General features: G+C 43.9%; 1 protein-coding gene across 1 annotated transcript in view; it reads left to right on the forward strand.

Moving 5' to 3' along the window:
- Positions 1–3558, forward strand: part of LOC138303688 (centrosome-associated protein CEP250-like) — a 159234-nt gene extending 155676 nt beyond the window's left edge. The window contains exons 32-33 of the mRNA XM_069243015.1: positions 2496–2549; positions 3143–3558. Coding sequence (XP_069099116.1) covers positions 2496–2549; positions 3143–3430 — 342 coding nt within the window. The 3' untranslated portion in view covers positions 3431–3558. The remainder of the gene's footprint in view (positions 1–2495; positions 2550–3142) is intronic.
- Positions 3559–22155: the final 18597 nt, after the last annotated feature.

The following is a 22155-nucleotide window of genomic DNA, read 5'->3' on the forward strand; positions in this document are numbered from 1 at the left end:
CATATCATATGTAAACAAATATTGAAGTGCAGACTCTAACCCTCTACCTTCTGATCGCCATTAGTCTTATATAGTCTTTTCAGTAAAAAAGGAAAGTGTATACCCCCCTGAGCCCTTGGCCCGCCTATCATGGTATCTAGAGTCTGGCTGCCTTTCCTCAACAGAGCTGCGATAAGATGTCAACTAAGCTGTGGCTTTCCGAGTTCTGATCAACACCCAAAACTTCTTGCCAGCGATGGACACTTGGTCATTTTTAAATAAAAAGGCTGTGTTAGAGTGGGGGAATTATATATTGAGGAGGACATATGGACCCATCAAGGGGTTGAAACTAATCTGAATTTCGGAAACTGAGGGGTTCACTTATTGACAGATATGGCGCCGGGTGCCACGACCCCTTGTGAAGTCTTTCATTTCTCAATGTCTTATTAAATCAGAGAAATTGCTGTGACCAGAAATGGTGATAAGCATCTTATTAATACTTTATCAGCTGCTGGTGACCTCACCTAAACTATTGTCTCTCCTAGTCAGAAAAAATAGGAGGTTGAATTTGGTAAATCTATTTCTGAGGAGGAATGGGTGGGCATGCACTCTGACAAGGTCATGTGACATGGGTATTACAGGCGATCTAAGCTTCATAGGTGGGGTGCACTGAAGTCAGAAAGTGCTGGGATGGGTGCGGGGAAGAGGACCCTCTGGTCCAGATTTTATCGGATTTCCCCAAAGCTCGCTGCCTCTTGGACTGTGGCTTTCGGTGCCTTTGACTCAATGTTCGACGCAGAAATACCCAGTGTTCCTTATTTATACCTCGTTGGTTCTCCCCAATGAGCAGATGCTCCTTCTACACTTCTTCAGGGGGAAAGTGGAATTTGCTGGTGCTGTGTGTGGCACAACAAACCATCACAACACTGTTCGGTAAACCTGTGCTCCCAGAGGTGGGGTACTGGATGTGCAAGAAGTTGAAAAAGTCACTGTGTCCCAAGTGCGTAAAGCTGAGACCTTGGAGACGGACTGGACTCCCTTTCCAAAGTTCTTCTCAGAATCTAGGGAACCTACATGTCCTATGTACCTAAATGTAATCGAAACTATCCCAGCCCATATATCATAATTGCTAAGTGTTAGTGTGGCCATAGCTGACGGTTAGCAGACCTCAGTGTTATTCTGTAAGGGACCAAACATGCGCCTCTCGGGAGAATGGAATAGGGTTGTGGAGTTGCAGATAAGTTTATATGTGTTATAAAGCATTCCTCTGCCAACCACTTGCACCACAGTTGATTAGTTTTTTTAAATAATGCTATGGTGCTTACGGTCATATTGATGGCAAAACCCCAATAAAAATATTTATTTTCCAAAAAAACTGCCCTTTTGGGGGCTGCTGTTAGCATGAAGTCTTCTTGTTATGACCCTGTTCTGCACTCTGACAATCTTAAATGGCGCTGATTCGCAGAGGCCTGGAAGAGTGAAGTAGAAAGGAAGCTGATGGATCCTTCATACATGTTGGACTTGGAATGCCATTTCATGGCTTTTAAAAAGAAATTCACTGACTATTAGCTTTGGTCAGATGGTGTTAAATCAAGCTGGGCTATTTCCCACAAAGGCCTTTCCTTTAATTGTGGCTCAGTGTAATTTTGAGGAACAGTTGGTTGATCTCTGCTGGAGGAACATAGGAGGCGTGACGGGTTATGAGGTGCAACATCATGTTTAAGTATTTTGTTCCTTTTCCTTTAACCATGTTCTTATTCTTTACCAGCAAGTGGTGTATCCCTTCGAGAGTTGGTTTACTCTGGTTGTTCCAGGAGGGACCAAGAAATGGGCATCGTAACATTACCTGTATGCCTTTAGTTGCCGCCTCCTCATGCTCTTTCGAAGGGCATCAGGTTTATAGTGATTAGGATTGGAGAGCTTGCACGGCACTACCGGAAGTATTGAAGGTCCCAAAGTCTGTGGAAAAACAGAAAGGCCTTCTCTTTCTATGTGGCCAACCACTGAAACAACTCCGCCCCTTCAGCTGAGCCCGCTCCTTACTTCTTACCTTCATAAAATAACTTAAATCCCGCCTTTTGTCTCGCTCACCCCCCCGCCGTATACACGTCTCCCCATAATCACTTGCGCTGTTGTGGAACTGCTTGTGTTTCTCTGATTTACACTTCTGTAAACACCCCACTGGTCTGCATGTGTTTGAAATTATTTTGTACTCTGTAATATGTTCCACTCTGCGTCAGTGATTTTAATTGCCCTAAATTTTAAAGGGGTGGGCAGCCATTTTGTTATTGAATATGTTCTTTGGGTCATAGCTTTTTTCCTTTATATTGGCACATTTTTCTGTGTACTTGGAAACAACCCTCGCAATACACGTTCCCTGCCTTTGGTTGTTTCCTTTCATTTACTCCTTTTTTTGTATTCTGTTTGCGTAGGACTGTGTGTGGAGAGCCAGCAATGACCTACGTTTATCAGTACCCAAATTGTTTAATGTTTAACTTGTTTTTGTTTTTTACTAGGTTGTAAAACATCAACAGGGGGATGACCGGTCAGAGTTAGAATTGGCGAAACAGGTAAGATGTAAAGGGAGGTGGTATTGCAAGGGTGTACCAAACACGGCTTGATGAGCTTGCGCTGCATGGGTCATTTACGTCTGACTGCGCTACTGCACGGACGCTCACCTGCTGGCTGGAAGCTTACACTGCTGTGATTCTGCTCTTTGGGCTATGCTGACGTAGGGACCACATTTGCTTTGCTCTTACTGCGCCATCAGGGAACTGTATTGGGGAACATCACAGTGCTGCAGTCTGTAGACTTGACTGTGCACAGGGCGAGGACTTCGAAGCACTCTGAGTTGTAAGCAGGTAGTGCACAGCTTGGTGGAAGCAGACACTGTCAGAATCCTCCACTACTGACCATGCAGGGATGGTGTAATCACACACTGCTGGATCATTGGTGTGCTCCTTGTAGTCTGTAGCACTAATAGTGCGGTGTTATCTGAAGCTTACATTTCACCCGCAGAATAATTTTCCCAGAAAATGACCAGTAGGAGAAACTAGCATATTAAGTGATGATATGACTCCTGTTGTTCTTTTAAATTGCAGATTTCCTCTGAGGGTGTCCATCTTGGTCAGACCCTTTACCTTTTTCAGTTTTGTCCCCTTAGGTGGCCCGGTTGAAAGCACAGCTTGCCCAGGAGAGACAGCAAAAGCAGGACTATGTGGACCGCTGTATGAAGACCAGCGATGAGTTCCTCGACTTGCACCGCGATCTCTCACAGTCATTAGCTTGTGTGACCCAAGACCCTGGCCCCGAGACCTTGGAAGTGGAGACAAGGCGACTGGATGAAACAATGAACCGCAGCCTAGCAGTGCCCCATGGACCAAGCAGCATACTCCTCTCCCCGTCGCGGCCCCTACTCAGCTCCACACCCATTAGGATGCCGCCAAGGTAGCAGGACGATGGATCTTCAAACTGAAACCCAAGCCCTGTTCATGGGGTTTGGTGCAAGGGCATTCCTGAACCGAGGCAGACATGAATGGATTTCTAGTCGACTGTGAATCATTCAAGGTTATGTTTGTCTGAATGGAATGTTTGCTAGCTTAGTGTAGCTGTACAAAGCCAGCATTGTGCCTTAGCACCAGCTGCTGACTTCCTTCGCTAGTCAGGCAAGATGCTTTGTGGAAAGCTGCCATTCAGAAGAAACCAGCAATGTTAATTTTCAGCCAAGGAGAACCTCCCCTAGCTGAGATCCACTGGCTAACCTAGCCTTTGCTCTTACTTCTTGGAGCCAGTATTTTGCATAAGTGAGTGTTCTGCCCATTTAAACAAAATGTTGATTGGCGAGGAGGCATAGCTGGATTTTTGTGAAGATGGATCTGCGATATGATGAAAGGGAGCTGTGACGGGAGATGGGACTCCCTCAAAATCTCTCATCCTTTAAAGGCTTCTCACAGTAAGCAAAGAGCTGTGATGATTGATAAGAGCAGAAATACTTTACCAGTTCTTCTGCCTCCAAGTAAGCAAACCTGTGGTTGGTGTAGGTCTGCAGCTGATATTCTAGTAGAAGCCAACTTAATGAGTTACAGTGTTCCTGACATAATTCCATATACTGTACCTCTTCCTCGCTACATCATTCCTTTGCCGTATGTGCAAGGCAATCAGTACTGACAGTTAAAAACTTTCTGGTTGGCAGTGTTTCTGACCTGACAGTTGCTTTGCATTGATAGGTCTGACAGATGCCCTCTTACAACCCCTGGCTTGGGCTCAAATACTCCAGGTACAGAAAGCAACATGCACTCCGGATGTCTCTGAACAAGTGGAGAGTCAGTCAAATTTGTTTACACAATGCCTGCCATTAAATCTGGAGCTCTCTGAGAGATGACCTCCAAATGTCTTGGCTGTGCTCTAAATGGCAGATAGTTGAAAATGGAGATCATGTCATGCCCTCTGAAGCAGGTCACCTGATGTTAGTGCTGAGGTGTTGGTAGCAGACCGGACTTGAAAGAAAACTTGTGTTGTTGTTATCTTAAAAGTTTTAATATTTATTTTTCTAACAAGACTAACATTCCAGAGTGCCATTTCTTGTAGCTCTCGAAAGACTGAATTACTGTAATACTTTGTCCCAGACTCACTGCTGCCTTCCTTGTGTGTTCTCTTCAGATGACTGGATTTGACTGGATTGTGATCCTCTATCTCAGGTTGTGGAGCAGGAATCACTCTCATGTCTCCCACTTCATTCCCTGCAGATGGTTTTGCCTTTAGCTCCTCCATTTCAAGAAAATTGTTATATTGCTGCACCATCCCCTTGTTTTTTTCCTGCACTGCCCTCTTGATCATATACATTCCTTCCAGATTCCTGCATACGTCTTGCAGCTATGCCACTTAGATTTGTTTATATTCCCTGAAATGGGGTGATGTGGTGGTATACCACACCACCCCCTTTATTAGAAATATAGGTATCTAATAACAGAAAAGAGGTATTTCATTCTGAAACTCTTGCGTTAACCTAAATAGAGAGGTCTGTAGTAATGTGCGATTTAAACCAGAAATTTCTATAAAATAAATTGGTAGCTAGGCAATCTACAACATATGTTCATGTGTGTAAGGAAAACAGCAAGATGTTAATTAGTGCAAGAATACTTAAAGGCAGGGTGAATTTTAAAGAATACAGAATATATACAGTCAGTTTCGTTCAGCAGAGTGCATCAAGGGAATTATTTTATTATTAAGGGGAACATAGAGTATTATGTCCTTTCATATCAGAGTTGTCCGAGTATAGGATCCGTCAGTTACCATTAGTGATAAAATCAGGAAAGTGAACAAGTAGGGCACAGCACCCGTCTCAAGAAGCTTGTGCATTCGACTTAGTAATAAGATGCTTCTCTGTCTGGTCTTGGACTGAGGGCCTGATTTATGAAACGTTAGCACCGCTTTTCCGTAAAAAGATGACGCAAAGGCGGTGCTAACTTTTCATAAATAGGGCCACAAGTGTCTATACCACTGTTAAAGGATTGTCTGTGACCTTTGGCCTGAAGAAGACCCCAACACCTCCAAATAAATGTAAAGGGATCGAAACATTGATAGTTCTATCCTAATGGCTATTCTCTTCTTTTTCTGACAAGCAGCTGGATTAAATCCTAGTTCCATCAATGTGGTAAACAATATGGCTTAAACTCTGTTCACCCTTGTTTTTATGTGTAACACTTGAAATTATTACCTTCTCACATATGATTCACTTGAGCACTGCTAGGTCTCCACAGTGAGTTCTCTATACCCCTGTTAAACTAAATTATGTATTGTTTTGTTTTTATTAAAAACACTTCTGTGTAGTTATTTGGGCAGTTTTTCCTCTGACCTACTGGCTCTCTGTAAGAATTGCACTGGCCTGTGCCCCTATTTGTAGAGGAACACCTTCCTCTGCCCCTTGTTTGTATTCTCTCCATATGTCCATCTTTGTTGCTCACTCTCTATGGATATTCTACTCGCGCCTCACCCTGTATCGCCTACCCTCTAATCTCTGTATATTTGCCAATTTTTAATGCATGTGTATTCCCTTGGATAACTTCTTTTACGAGTGGAAAAGAGGTTTTGCAGTACCATACCCAACCATTTACTGTGAAGTGCCAGCCATGGAGTCACAATATCAATACTATATAAACCCACCACCCATACCAATATCTTTAATTTGCATGCCACATAATGTCCATGTCACCTCTGATAAAGGGTAAAGGTCTAGTGCAACCTGTACTAGGCCCTTACCTGTGAGATACCCACTAGCATTGTGTATAGTCAGGGCTGGGAGTACAATGCAAAGTTTTGCGAACGCTGCCATAAGGCATCCAAAAATCCACTGGTCAATTTTTTTCATGGTCCAAATCACCCTGCCCCTTTGCGGCGGCGTCTTACTTCATCCCAGAGCCTGTTGCCTCTTTGATAGAACTTGTGCAAGAAATAACGGCACTGTTTGTTTGCATCCGAGTTTTGGTTCTGGCTAAATAAGAGGTGGACGCCTGTTTGAGACTTTGATGGAAGTATCTGACGCCTTATCTGAATGTGAGCTTTCGTCTTCCACTTCTAGCTCGGTGAAGGTGTTTGCAAAGCTATGCTCGTCGAATTTTCCGACTTTACCTGTCCTCTGGAATGGCATACTTGCTACTCTTCTACCACCACACAATTTAGGAAATTTCCGGTTTCAATACCAACAATTAATATAATGAGGTAGTCACTAAAAATTGCATTAGATCTTTGGCCAAATTATATCACAGGAAATCACATAATATGACACGAGCCCCAGTCTGAAGCCTTGACCATTTAACTTTAAGTTCTGACCCACTCAATATTTGTGGACCTTAATATTACTAATACTAATTGCCAACAGGAACCATGCTTTCGTATGCAGTGTTGGTAGGAGATGATGCCAGCAGCAGTCGTGAGGCCTTCATTTTAAAGTAGAGGATAACTTGTTGTTAGTAATTCACTTAGTGCTCATGAAGTGGATTGTCCTTCTAACAAGTTCAATCTTTCGCTTACCGAAAGGTAGTAGAATGACTTGAATGTTGCTGCAGTGTCCTTAAAGGCAATATTCTCCCTCCTAAATCAATGAGATGCCTGAGAGATGTATCTATCAGTTCAGGTTAGGTTGAGATGTTCAATTATATCTGTTTTAAAAATGTCTTTGAAGGCGTGAGCTCTGCCATTGCTCTGTGGGTGCAAGGAACTGTTTCTAAGGGTACATGGCCCGGTAGCAAACTTTATTGTTTGTTTGGAATAAATGTTAGGGGCATGTGTGCAACCTTGCAAGTTGGCACCCCTCAGTATGTCTACTGGTTCATGATTGCTCTGGCAATTCATAGGCACCTGAATAAATTGAAGGTGTACATGACCTGATTTGTTCTTGTGCACGTTTTGCAGATGGTCCCCCACTCTGATCTTTCAAAATGTGCCTTCTGTCTTTGGCTGTATTGGAGCGTAAATGGTGGTTATCCCTTAGTTAGTGTTTGCGAAGCCATGCCTTATCATGGTGTGGGCTCCGAAGTAAAGGAAACTGTGTACAATTTGAACATATGTATGCTATTGCAACTTAAAATTAGTTGGGGTGCTTTCCACATATAAACACGGAGAAAGAGCTGTCATGGGCTTTACTCAAACACTCTTATGAATCTTAGCTAAGCACTTTCTACTAGATGTGAGTATGGGAGAAGCTCTCCCTCCCATCCCCCTGGCCCTGTTTGGGTCTCATTGTGAGTGAAAGTAATGAAGGAGGTTACATCTGACAGTTGTGACTGACTCCTTGCAGGAAGGGGCTGCTCACCTGAAGGACTTTTATGTGGGTGGGTTACACAATGTACAGGAACAGACACTTAAATAATGCTTTTGGAATTGCATGTTTTCAGGTGTGCATTTCGTATTTTCCTTTCCCCTTTGTCCAGTTGTCACATGTAGAAATGAAAATATGGCAGCAATACGGTGTGTGAACAATAGCCGAGGTGTTGCTTGAAGACTCCTAACACTCTTGCAGTAATACAGAACTATGGTTCCATCCTTTGGAAATGTTCGTACTCTGGTGTTCGGTTGGCAGACATGCAGAGCAGCACTGCAGATACACCGGCTAGGTTAGCATCAGCTAACTATGAGTGGGAGTTTGAACCCACAAGCATTGGCTATGTTTTAGGATTTGCAGGGGATGTGTGGAGCCCTGGCATAGGATTGCAGTCTACGTTTTGCATTCCTTCTTGTTCATATATCCCATAGTGGTTCTAAAAACGGAAGACACGATGTAGAAATTGTCAATCTTCTAGGATTGGTGCAACCCTACGTTGTTCTAGGTCCTCCTGCATCTAAGTTTTTATCCACTAGTGAGTCATGCAGAGATGGAAGTCCTGAACAGGAGCACCACACAGTGCTACATTGAAACCTGCAGATTCGGTGCCTAAAAGCAAGTGGGAGAGACGGTCATCCATTATTCTTATCCAAACATGGCGGTGACCATTGGATTGCCAACTAGCACCCTTCACTATAGAGTGGACGATCAAACCTCCTGTTTGAAGTGTTGTGTACAGGAAGATAAAGACCTATTTTTTTGGTGGACACAATAAATACTTCCTTAACCTATCACAAGTAATGTAATACAAGGCAGTCACATTTGCCATTGTAAAAGTGTTGCTTGTCATTTGCCAATCTACGATCTGGTTGTCAGTTTATATTTTCACAAACCGTTATCTGGAATCTGATGCAAGGACCAAGCCATAGTTTAGATGTGCTAGTCCTCATCATTACCCCCACATAATGTTTAGTGTACATCCGAGCTCTAACCCTACTGATACACAGATACCTCTTTGGTATCTTTCCGACACGAGGATTGTGCAAAAGGCTTCTCCAATAAAATAATTTAATTGCTTTGAGTAACACATCTTGTGAAGTTGTGAAGGATATTTGATCTTTCTGAAGGTTCTTCATCTCCCTTCGCGACTGCCCTCTTCTCTCAGTTGTTGTACTCTTTGTGGCTTTTCATTCTTTCTGTGTTGGGAGCCCTATATTTTGGTGTGGCCTTCATGACCCATCAAAATTAAGTGCATAGTGGTATGGTCAAGGTTTTTGAGTTCTCAACTCCAGGTGGTAACGTTGCTGACTTCACGGCTCTGGTCTGCCTTAGTAACATTGTGCAGATTCAGTGTACTGCTGAAAAATGTGCCGCTTAGACTACTTCTAAGAGGAGTTATCTGTGGGAAGGTCAGGTATCCATCAGAAAAAGCAAATGTAAGTAACTTTTCTCATTCCCCCATAAGGGTCCTACCATGAACCTGCCATGTTGTGTCTCTTTGTATCCATGTTTTGCATATATCCCCCTTTCTCCATGAAAATCTCCAGAAGGATGTTACAAGAGTCCCCCTCTTCCGCACTGCCTTGCTTTGTGTTTAGTCTGTGCAGATTTCAATGTCTCGCAGCCATAGTCTCATAAAGAATGTTATCAGGATGCACTCTCAACCTTGTGTATGTTGTTATTTAAATATAAAAATGTTTTATTTATTTTTATAACCATTTTATTCTTTATTATAATAATATATATTTTAATAAACTTGTTTATCGTTCGGTTTGTCTTTGATCAATTTCTTCACATTGCCTCTGGCTGAGCAACAGCTACTTTACTCACATGCTCCTGGCTTTGTGCTGTACTCAAGGTTTCATTAAAGGTTTTTAGAATTTTAACAAGATAAAAATAGTTTTTCATTCTTTGCAGGTGCCACGTTTTTGATCACATTGAAAGATGTAATTATATTTATTTTGAAATTGCCATAAATACTTATTCGAAATTGCTTGCAAAGTAAGAGAATGTCTAATAGAGACTTCTAGCTGCAGATTCCTTCCCTTTGAATTTTTCCCAGGCATCAGACTGGATCTGGAATATTTTTGTGAGCAGTATCCTTGCATGCCAGTAGCTGGCATTAATCGGGTCCGTCGTCCACGCCGGAAATTACATTGCAGGTCCAATATAGACTCCACACAGGCGTGCTACGGTCAGTTCTTTTCTTTCCACACCATCTAAGTGCTGATCTGAAGAGAGCTACCCCTCAATTTTTGACTGGCCTTTTTAGACTTTGTGAGCCTTTTTAGAATTGAACTCCTGGTGTGTCAAGCATGTCATCTAGGAAGACAGGATTCAAGCCCTGGGGATCCTGTCATCGTGACGGATCCGCACCTCATGTGTCTTTGGTTTATGGAATGCGACAATGACTCAGTCATGCTCTGAGAGCCGGGCCGTGCATCCGAAGACTTTAGGGAGCAGTCCCAAAAGCTGATAGCCACCTGGTCCTTGACCCTGCACTAGTCGAGGACCTGGTCGAGAGGAAGGTCCAAGGACTGATTGCGAAATCTGAATTTGTCGTTATCATCCTACTCTAAGTCCTTAGGGCGATCGGTTAAGTCGAGGCATACGAAAAAGTCCAAGCGCTCTTCGACTTCTCCTAGTCTGCCATCTGACAAGACAAGGGAGCGTCAACGCTCTAGGCCTCATTCTGCAGAACCGGTGTCTGGGCTGACTCCGCGCCTCCCCAGGTTTCCTGGAGCAACCCCTGCCCAACTCTGAGAGTTTTACGAGGCCCTGCACCTCATTTTTAGGCAGACTGACCCTGCAGGAGCGCCATCTTGTCTGCTGGGTTGGATGGGGCCCTTTGGGTTCTGCGCAGCGGCTCTGGTGCCAAGAGGCTCCCAGGGATCCAATCCTGGATATGAACCGGCACCATTGTGCCATCTCAACCTTCCCGACATTGATACTCCCGGTGTCGTACGTGCCCACAGGTGGTGCCATCTCCATTGTAATTCCTGACTGCAACACGGAGCCGGATAGGCATCATACAACTCAGACGCCGGCAGAAGCCTTGCTTCCTTGTTCGGATCGTGAGCCCTATTCCTATTAGCCAGGCTTTCTGGATGAATAGGAGGGGTCACTGGACCCTTTAGAATATGAGCCACCTGAAGAAATGGACTGGTGTGAAGACTTGGGTGAGGCCAGCAGACTGGACATGAATCCAGATATTGGCATGCTTTCTCCCCCTACCATGCCTACAGAGGAGGGAGCTTCTTATGCTATGGTGGTGAGGGGGCAGCTGAGGTCCTGGACCATTCAACTGCCCTCAGTGGCCATCAAGACTAATTTCTTAACAGAGGTTCTGCAACCTGGAGCTTCCACGTCAGAACCCCTGTTCCCGTTCAATGATGCCCTCACTGACGTCCTACTGGGTTTCTTGCCCAAACCCAGCACTGCAGCTCCTGTGAACAAGATGATTGCCCGCCACATTCTCCCCACCCCTGACAGTTTGGTGGTCCAAGCCCTTACCTCCCATGGTGCATTCCCTTTGGCTCACCCGAATAGGGAATCCAAAAGGTTGGACTCACTTGGGAAAAATAAGTTTTATCCCGCCAGCCTTGCATTGCAGTCCATAAACACCTCATGCCTTTTGGGCCATTATTCCCACATGCTGTGGGATATGGTTGCGCAAGTGCTGCCCCAGGTCCCAGAGGAGGCTGTTGCCGATTGGAGAGATGCAGCAAAGTTCATAATTTTTTTGCAGACTTAACATGACAGGCTCTCTAGGTAGAGCAGTTTCTTCGGCAGAGGCCCTGAGGCACTACATCTGGCTGAGGATGTCTGGCTTTTCAGGGGATGTTCAGGCTTCTTTGATGGACATGCCCTTTGGTGGCTCCTGCCTCTTCAGAAGCAAGGCAAACCTGGGACCCACAAACCTTGTAGGTCAGGTGACCAGCAGTCTGGTTAGTCTGCTGCTCCACCCCTCCAACCCGAGCAGCTGCCTCTAGACCCTCCTAGTCTTGCCTCTCCCCAACAAGGACCAGTTGGCTGCAGGATTCACCATCATCTGCCCCACTGACAATCCATCACTTCAGATAGGTGGGTTTTGCAGATAGTCTCGGGAGGCTACTCCCCCTCCAGACTACCCTTCCATCTATGCCATCATCCTACGATAAGATGACAGAGGATCCTTAGTCCCTTCTCCACAAGGAAGTTACGTCTCTCTTGGCCAAGGGAGGCATAGAGAGGGTTACGGTGCCAGAAACAGGCTGTGGTTGCTGTTCCGGCTACTATCTGGTCCCCAACAAGGACAAAGATCTTCCACCTATCCTCTACCTTCGATCACTCAATCTCTTCCTCAAGAAGGAGAAGTTCACATTGCTCACGTTGGCTTAGGTCTTGTCTGCCTTGGAGCTAGGAGACATTGGACTTGCAGGACGCTTGTCTTCATATCCCCATCCTGCCTGCTCACAGGCATTTTTTGCAGTTCACTGTGCTCTTTTTTGGACTTACCAGAGGCCCTTGGTGTTCACCAAGGTGATGGCGGTGATTGCAGCTCGTCTGTCGAGATCAGGGGTTTCAGTCATCCATTCTCGACTACCTGCTGTTGAAGGCGAGTTCGTCCCCAGCTGTCGTCTCCCACCTCCCGACTATGATGGACCTCCTGCATTTGCTTGGGTACACTAGAAATGTGCGGAAGTCACACCTAACTCCCTCTGACGCCCTTTTTCATCAGAGCTGTTGTGTACATAGTACTGTTTTGTGGTTACCCTCCAGAGTGGCGAGTCCAGGATATTGAAGCTATTCTAATGATGTTTCAGCCCCTATCCTGGATTTCGTTGAGAATGACTCAGAGGCTGCTGGGCCTCATGCCACCTGCATCCTGCTGGTGACACATGCCAAATGGCATACTCTGGCTCTGCAGTGGGACCTGAAGTTCCAGTAGTTGCAGCATCATTGTCCAGATCTTGGAGGGAACTGTGAAAGATCTGCAATGGTGGTTTAAGAGCCTCGATTGGGTCAGAGGCAGATCCTCTCCCTCCCCTAACCAGATCTGACAGTAGTGACAGATGTGTCACTCCTAGGATGGGTGGCCAGCTAGGAGAGGTGGAGATCAGAGGCATCTGGTCTGCAACGGAATCAGGACTCCACATCAACATGTTGGAGCTCCAGCCGACCCGGCTGGCATTGGAAGCCTTTCTTCCCTCTATCAAGGGAAAGATGGTACAGGTGTTCAAAGATACTACTGCCATATGGTACTTCAACAAGCAAGGTGGGTTGGAATTGTGGACCCTTTGTCAAGAGACTCTGTGTCTCTGGACATGGCTGGAACATCAGGGCATATCCCTGGAAGTTCAACATCTGGTGGGCTCTCTGAACACCAGAGTGGACGAACTTGGTCAACAATGCCTAGTAGATCACAAATGGCATCTCCATCTGAAGGTGGCACTAGGTCTTTTTCAGCAGTGATGAGAGCCTTGGTAAGATCTGTTCACCTCTGCAGAGAATGCACAATGTCAGTAGTTTTGTGTGTTGGAGCTTCCAAGACGGCAATCACTTGAAATTCAGGCCTCCTGTATGCCCGTACAACCATTCCACTCCTACCCAGAGTTCTCAATAAGATCAAGAACAACCAAGCCCAAGTAATCCTGGTGGCTCCGGACTGGACACTGAGAGTCTGGTATCCCAAGTTGCTGAGCATGTCCATGGATCCTCCGAAAAAGCTACCCCTTCGGAAGGGTCTTCGGTTGCAGCAGCAGGGGAGGGTTCTGCACCTGACCCTGTCCACTCTCAACCTTCTTGCATGATCTTGAGTAGCAGCAGTGGACAGCCTTTGACCTCCTTCCCAAAGTTTGTAATGTAATGTTAGCAGCCAGGCGTCCCTCTACCAACGTATATGACTGTTGTTGGAAGAAATTAGTGGCATTGCGCACAGACAAGTCTTTTGATTCCCTTTCTGCCCCTCTCTCTGAGGTCCTGTTGTTCATTCTGGCCCATGCCCAGCAGGGCTCTGTTCTGGGCACTCTTAAGGGAAATATCTGCTACTGCTGCCTGATCAACCTTCTTTGTTTAAGTCTCCTATTGTACATAGGTTCCTCAAAGGTATTACACCTCTTTTCCCTCAATCCCCATTTATTCCCTAATGGGACCTGAATTTAGTACAGACTTTTTTGATGTGTGCTCCTTTCGAGCCCCTCCACAATCGTCCTCTCAGGCATCTCACGTTGAAAATGGCCTTCTTTGTGGCCATTACATCTGCCCGCAGAGTGAGTGAGCTCGCAGGCATTGTCATCCAAGCCATCCTGCCTTTCTCTCTACCCTGACAAAGTGGTGCTTTGCACTAGGGCCTCTTCTGTCAAAGGTGGTCACGCCCTTTCATGTAGGCCAATCAGTCACCTTGCCTGCTTTTTACGCACCCCCACGTTATTCTAAGGAAGAGGAGAGTCTCCACTGCCTGTTTACTCTTCTTTCTTGGACTGAAATGTTAAGAGGATTTAGTAATGTGTAGCAAGCGACAATCTTGCTGGGGTACAGGAGGTGTGAAAGGAAAATCTGCAATTTTTTTTCATGATTTCTAATGCGCAACGAAATATAAACATTTGTAAACGAACAATACAAATATCAGCAGTTGGGAAAGCACAAATAAGGCACTATTTTTGTAATTCTGAAGCGTGAAAGAAAAATTTTAATTGGATCAAAACAAAAAACACTTTGAATGATGCATAAATGTTAGTTGAAATTCTATTTCCACAAACAGTTTGTGAACCATGCATGTTTACCAGTAAACTACATCGCTCATGTAAATTTGCAGGTCATTTCAATGGAAAAAGGGTCTCTATGACTAAAACGTGTTGTGCTGTCAGTTACAATGTATAAGGGGACGCACACTAAATGCATGCCACTTTCCTGCTGAATGGGTGTGGCTGATTTGTACCATTTTTTTATTTTTGTTTTACAATTTGATACAGTCTAAACCTGACCCAAAGTTATTGGAGCGCTTTACATGAGCGCCAGTTACATTACACAAATCCATATTAATTGTTTAGGCACATGAGATTAAGCGATTTGCCTGGAATCCCAGAATGTTGTGCCAATGCCAACACTCTAACCTGATTGCCCAGCTGTCTTTGACCCACATACTGCTCAAGTTTTTCCCCAATCCCTACGACTTGGGTGACATGACATTGATTGTAGCCCTCTTGTTTGCACGCTGACCATTGTTCAAGCCCCACCGGGCTAACAAGCATTGGCAAAACCAAAAGGTTTCACCTGTACGTAACCTATTGAAATGAATTGAAAATGAAATGAAAATAAAACGTATAAAGCGCACCTTTATGCCCGGGGGTGTCTAGGGGCTAAATCTCAAAAAGAGGTAGTCTGCTGAACAAAGAAAAGATGCTGGATAAAATGTTTTCAGGGAAAAGCCAGGTTTTCAAGGCTTTTCTGAAGGCAAATATATCAGATTTATTTTTCAATTCGAGGGGGAAAGAATTTCAGTCTAAATGGACTAAGGACAACATTTCTTCTGCCTCAAGAGAATGTTTTAAATTTAGGCAATATGAGATTATAGGCCATGGAAGTGGTCGAGATGGAAAAGCTTGATTGAAAGCTTTGCCTGAGATATTCGGGGCCAATGCTGTGGAGTGCCCTAAAGGCAATGCACAAAGCTTTAAGATCAAGCGCTTCGTGATAGGAAGCCACTGAAGAATATTAAGTGCAGGGGAAACGTATTCATATTTGGAAATGCCTAAGAGTACACGCGCAGCAGCATTCTGTAAGATCTGAATTTTATTGAGGCATTTGTTTCGAATGTTAAAAAATAGGGCATTGCTGTAGTCCATTTTAGATAGAACCAAAGCTTAAATCACGTTTTTTTTTTTCTTTCAAGTTGGACTGTTTGAAAGGGAAGATTTTCCTAAGGAGCCTTACAATTTAAACAGTAGCGGAGGTAATAGTGTTAACATGTCTCTAGAAAGAAAGCTTGCAATAGAAACTACCAATAAGTTTTTAACATTCTTGACAGGGGTCAGGAGAGAACCTGGGGTCAGATGTACTAAAAGGCAATTTTACATTTCCTAAACTGCGACTTCATGGAAATCGCTATTTACGAAATGCAAAATGCTATGTACAGAGATACCGATTTCCTAATAGCGATTCCTGCAAATATTAGGAAATCACAAATAAGGAGTCCCATTGCATTTGTGTCAATGGTCCGGTTTCGCATGTCCAAAATAGCGATTTCCTTTTAGGAAATCACTATTTGGGAAATGCAAAACCAAGTATGGCAATGGCCAAAGGCCCCCCTTGGTGCACCCCAAAAATAGTGGTGCACATGTAGAGCACACATATGCCCAAGGGCATGTGTGTGCTCTATTGTAAATTTAAAAAAGCAATTTGGAGTGCTTTTTTTTTTTTTTTGTTAAATTGCACCTGGGTACCATTGACTTCAAGTTGATGGTAATTACATTTCCTAAATACCCAAATTGCATTAACGAAATGCTTTGTACATCAGAGTAGGACTCGCCAATAAGTAATGCCTAATTACGATTTCCTATCCTAGGGATTGCAAATTGCGATTTCTACAGGGTAGAAATCACAATTTACGATTCCCTAAAGGCCTTTGTACATCAGAAAAGGCAGTTTTGCATTTCTTAACAGCCCGAAATACCAATTCAGACCGTTAACCGCAAAAGGGCTTTGTACATCTGGCCCCAAGTTCTTGTGGCCACCAAAAGGAATTATTATTGCCAAAAAGTTAAACTTCCATTTCACTAGAGTTGAGTTTTAGGCAATTAAGGGACATCCATTTGCTAACCTGGAGCAGACAATCAAGAAAGCGAGTGGCTTTGTATGTTGGTTCGCTGGCCCAGGATATCACAATTTGGATGTTGTCAGCATGAGAAACTACAGAGAACTCAAATTACCTAATCAGTTTGGCTAAAGGGGAAACATAGATATTAAAGAGGGTAGGGCTCAATGACAAGCCCTAGGGAATGCCGCAAGGTAATGTGAATGCAGGTGAATTAAACCCTTCAAGTGCAACAAACTGTTCGCGATTGGTAAGAAAGGACTTATGAAGAGTATGTGATTGGCCCTTGATCCCGGTGGAGGCAAGACAATCCAAAATAATGTTGTGATTCACAGTATTGAATGCTGCTGAAAGGTCCAATAGTACCAAGACGGCACGTTCAGTCTGTCTTATTTGCTCAGATGCTGTAATAAGGGTAAGTTCCGTACTATGATGACTTCTCAAGCCGAACTGGGTAGGGTCAAGTTCAAGTTGTCCATGGTTCTCAATAAATGAAGTCAATTCAGCATTCATGGCCTTTTCCACAATTTTTGCAGGAAACGGAAGGTGTGAGATAGAATGATAATAGTTGGGGTCCGCGGTATCAAGATTGGCTTTATCAGTTGCACAGTACAAAAAAAAAAACTCTGACATGCCAGCATTAACCGCATCAGGGCTTTTTCCCCCCCCTGTCTTTAAGCCATATTGCAGCACCTGCAGCTTTGTAACATGTTTAAAGCAGTGCTTCAAATGGAAAAATAGAAGTGCAGAGTACCTGCTTCTTTCTGAGAAGTACCAGTACTCTCCAATTAAATATAAGGTAGCGCACAAGGTTAATGTGCCTGCTGCAAACAACATGTACTAGGCAAATTACAAAGTGCATATAATGTTAAAATGTCAAAATAACTATCAATTGATGATCTTTTTGGAGAGAGAACATTATTTTGTTTAGTGCAATCTTGGAGTCATTTTAAGGGAGCGCAGAGGGTTAATGTTCTTTCTGGAGAGAGAACATACTTTTGTCTTGTGGAAGCTTGGGTTCATTGGAAGGTAGCGCATAGGGTTAATGCGCCTGCTGCAAAGAACATGTATTAGGCACATCACAAAGGACATGTAATGTCAAAATAACTCTGGTGATTTATGTTCTTTCTGGAGAGAGAACGTTCTTTTGTTTAGTGGAAGCTTGGACTCATGATAATGTAGCGCACAGGGTTAATGTCACAGTGCTCTTTCCTTGGGATCTGCACGCCGTAGAACAAATGGCCCACCTCCCGGCGTCACCAACTCAGAAAATTATTATAACACTGAGTATTGATGAAGCCAAGCGGGGGGAAGGGAAATTAGAATAGGGAACTGCAGGGAGAGAGATCTGAAAAGGAAAATGACTAAGCATGTATGTATATACTTGTTCACAACAACATCAACATGCAGTTATACACAGAATAAGGCGTCTCCATGGATGAAAGTGTTGAGACCCTTATGGAATAGACAAAGGCGTCTCCAGGAATACAAATGTTGAGACCCTTATGAAATAGGGCGTGGCCCTTCTGTAAATCATGAAACAAGAACAATTAGTAAAATCATGATACTTCAGGATGTCGTGAGCATTAAACAAAACTGGGCATGGCCCTTCTGTGAATCATGGAACAAGAATGAACTGAGACCTCTGAACCTTGAGAAGGCAAGAGCCTTGGATCATTAACATACTCTGAACATCAATCATGCAACTACTATGCATTCATAAACATAAAACGTTTGGTCTCAGCCTAGAAATTTGCAAAGACTTAAACATGTATCTCACATATCATCAAAGGCTTAAATGTAACTCACATATCATCAAAGACTTAAATATATATCTCCCATATTATGCTTCCAAAAACAATTAAACTATTATTTGCTTATCTTGGAATCGTTTTCACATTTGCCACCTAGGCCTGAAAGTTTTACTCATGTAAACTGAAGCGCCTTGATTACTGTGCCAAGTGTGCTTTACTCCTGTGAACTGAAGCTCTTTAAAGGTCGTGTCAAGAGCGCTTTACTCCTGTGAACTGAAGGGCTTTGTATATTGTGCCAAGGGTGCTTTAATTCCTGTGAATTGAAGCGCTTTAAACGTCGTGTCAAGTGCACTTTACTCCTGTGAACTGAAGAGCTGGGCAAATGCGCTTTATTCCTGTGAACTGAAACGCTGAGCAAATGCGCGTTATTTCCTGTGAACTGAAGTGCTGGGCAAACGAGCTTTATTCCTGTGAACTGAAGCGCTTGAATGTCGAGGCCTGGGGCTCTTTATCAATATGGCCTGAAACGGTTTGCTCGTTATGCTAAGAGGGTGCTTTAACTTCAGAAAAAACAACTCCCTTCTAGGTTGGGCTCACCAAGCCTGTGAATGGAAGCGCTTTAAACGTCGTGTCAAGTGCACTTTACTCCTGTGAACTGAAGCGCTGGGCAAATGCGCTTTATTCCTGTGAACTGAAACGCTGAGCAAATGCGCGTTATTTCCTGTGAACTGAAGTGCTGGGCAAACGAGCTTTATTCCTGTGAACTGAAGCGCTTGAATGTCGAGGCCTGGGGCTCTTTATCAATATGGCCTGAAACGGTTTGCTCGTTATGCTAAGAGGGTGCTTTAACTTCAGAAAAAACAACTCCCTTCTAGGTTGGGCTCACCAAGCCCTTACCGCCACGAGTACGACCTACTCGTATCTGAATTCACCATGGAAACAAGGGTCCTCTGAGTTACTGCCAATCTACTCTGAAGGAATTCTGCTCTTCTTCACAGGAAACCCCCATGAGGTCTGACTGCATCGAAGTCTTCAAAATAGTGAGTAACGTGCTTAGGTGTGGCTGGGCTTAATTTGCCTGCCACACCCCAAGATGGCTGCTGCCTCTAAAAACATGGGAATTGTAGTCCCTTCATAGGATAGCACTGATAAGTGCATCTTGTCCACCAATGCCCTGAACCTGCAGCTACATGAGCTTAACCACAGGTCAGACGACGCTGATGGCCATTCTTGGAACAAGCGGGGATGACCAGTGGTGCGCATAAAGCGCCACAAATCTGCGCAGCGGAGTTTCGGGTGGGACCTGGACCGCGCACAGCCTTATTCCTGAAGTTAATATGCCTTCTGCAAAGAATGTGTTCTAAGCAGATCAGAGTGCATATAATGTAAAAATGATACCGCCGATCGAGTTCGGGCTGTGAGCGTCATGCCAGCTGTGAAGCACAGACAAAAGAAACAAGCATTTGCAATGCAAAAGGTTTCGCATTTACTTGAGATCAAGCTACTGGCATTGGAAATGCATAACTGGACTTTTCTTGCCACATAAATTGGTCAACCCTGCTGCATAATTTGGCCCTCTCTGCCACATAATAGCAGTGACCCTGCCTATAACCAAAGCACTTCTATTTACCATCTTCTGATATCTTCAGGAAAATATTGCCAATATTTATTATATTTTTTATATTATTATTTTGGGGTCCCACCCCACCCAGTCTAGTGTGGGGGACCCAGAGATGACCTAGACATAAAGAGAACATTGTGTGTTGTTATGGGCAAAAATGTTTTGTAAAAGGAATACCCCACAAAGCACTTCCAAGTGTAGCGAATATTATAGTAGCTTGGCTGTAATGTTCAGAACAGCCACTAGAGGGCACAAATAAATAACATTTGTAAGAAACATGGTTATGTAACCATATAGTCAGCCCCTAAAGAGCATAACCACATGAAAACAGAATGGCAGAATGTAATGCAGTGTAACCATATATTTAGCCCATACAGGGCATAGTACATTACACATTTTCTGGCCTACTAGAATAATATTACAAACAAGGCTCTTAAAACACAAACTATGCCCACCTGTAAAACAAGTGTTCGAGCCACAAGAGAACTTAAAGACACTGACTAGTAATGCAGTGGAAGTTAATAAGTGTGTCATGCTCATTATTTTGGTGGTGGTCCCATTGTCCTAGGACCACAACACGGTGAGTTATGTGTAAAAATGTTTTGTAAAAGGAATGCCCTGCAAAGCATTATGGTGCAAGTTTCCGAGTGCAGCAAATATTTTAGTGTCTTGACTGTAATACTCAGAACAGCCACAAGAGGACATCATAATGAAAATAGCATTTGTAAGAAACATGGTCATGTAACCATATAGTCGGCCCTTAGAGGGCATAACGACATGAAAACAGAAGGGGTGAAAGTAACGCAGTGTAACCTTATATGTAACCCCTAGAGGGTGTAGTGCCTTACACATTTTAACATGCACACACATACACACACACACACACACACACACACACACACACACACACACACACACACACTCTACAACTCATCAGAATGAGACCATAAGATATTGGAAATGCACAGACCTGGTGAACAAGGGGCAGCACCCAGTGCTTAATTTGATCCGGTGGTTGCCAGTGGGCAGACGTTTTTTGCAAGCAAAGAGGGAAAAACACACAAAGGGGAAAGATAAAGGAAGTGAAAGATGGAAAACTCACAAAGGAAGAAAGCAGGAGCCCACAAGAGAGAGCTCAAGGGACACAGAGTGTCTGACAGTGGATTAAAGATGCGAGGGGTGGATTCAAGAGACTGCAACCTTGCTATTCAGACCATTGACATTTAATAGTGCCGGAGTGTAATTATGTTGCATGGTATGGATTAATGTGGACTGGCTTAGATTGGAACTATGGGGCATATTTATAGTCCCCTTGTGCCACATTAATGTCATTATTTTTTACATTAATGTGGCCCAACGAGGCCAAAATCCCTGCGCCGTATTTACAGAGTGGCACAATGCATGCATTGCACCACTCTGTAATCCTTTGCCCTAAATTATGCCTGCGCCAGGCATAATGTATGCAAAGGGGGCGTTCCCCCATTAGGGGAGCCGGAAAAATGATGTAAGGAAATCTTTGAGATTTCCTTTCGCTATTTTTTACAGCACTTTTTAATGCCTACGCAAGAGCAGGTGTTAAAAGGGGGCTACCATTCTTTAGAATGAGCCCCTATGTACACTGCAGGTGTAGTGGCAATATTTTGCCACTGCTCCTTCAGAGTACATCAATAGTGTCATGAAAAATTATGCTACTGTCCTTACCCTGCGCCATGGTGCACCGTATTTTAAATATGGCGTACACGTGGTGGCGGTCGAGGGTGCTAAGTGGCGCAGGTAAAGTGGCGCTGCTTCCATAAATCTGGCCTATGTGTTATGATGATGAATTATATTCTGTGGATTATTTGTGGAGTGGAATTATGTGGGTTTCAGTGGAAATGTGTGGTGTGGAATTGTTTGGCTTTGAATTGTATGTGCTTCAATTATGTGGCATTGAGCTATGTGTATTGAAATTATATGGACAGGAATTATGTGGTATTGTGTGTAGTGGAATTATGTTGAGTGGGATTGTGTGTCATGGAGTGTAATTATGTGGAGTGGCATGTGTTGTGGAGTGAGGTGAGGGAGATTTATGTGGCATGACATTTAATTATATAGCATGCTGTGGAAGTTTGCAGTGTATTGGATGTATGTGGTGTGTAGTGAATGTGATGTGCAACAAACTGTGCTGTAAAAGGCCGATAAAGCATCA

The sequence above is a fragment of the Pleurodeles waltl genome, chromosome 7 (assembly GCF_031143425.1).
Source record: "Pleurodeles waltl isolate 20211129_DDA chromosome 7, aPleWal1.hap1.20221129, whole genome shotgun sequence".
Lineage (NCBI taxonomy): Eukaryota > Metazoa > Chordata > Amphibia > Caudata > Salamandridae > Pleurodeles > Pleurodeles waltl.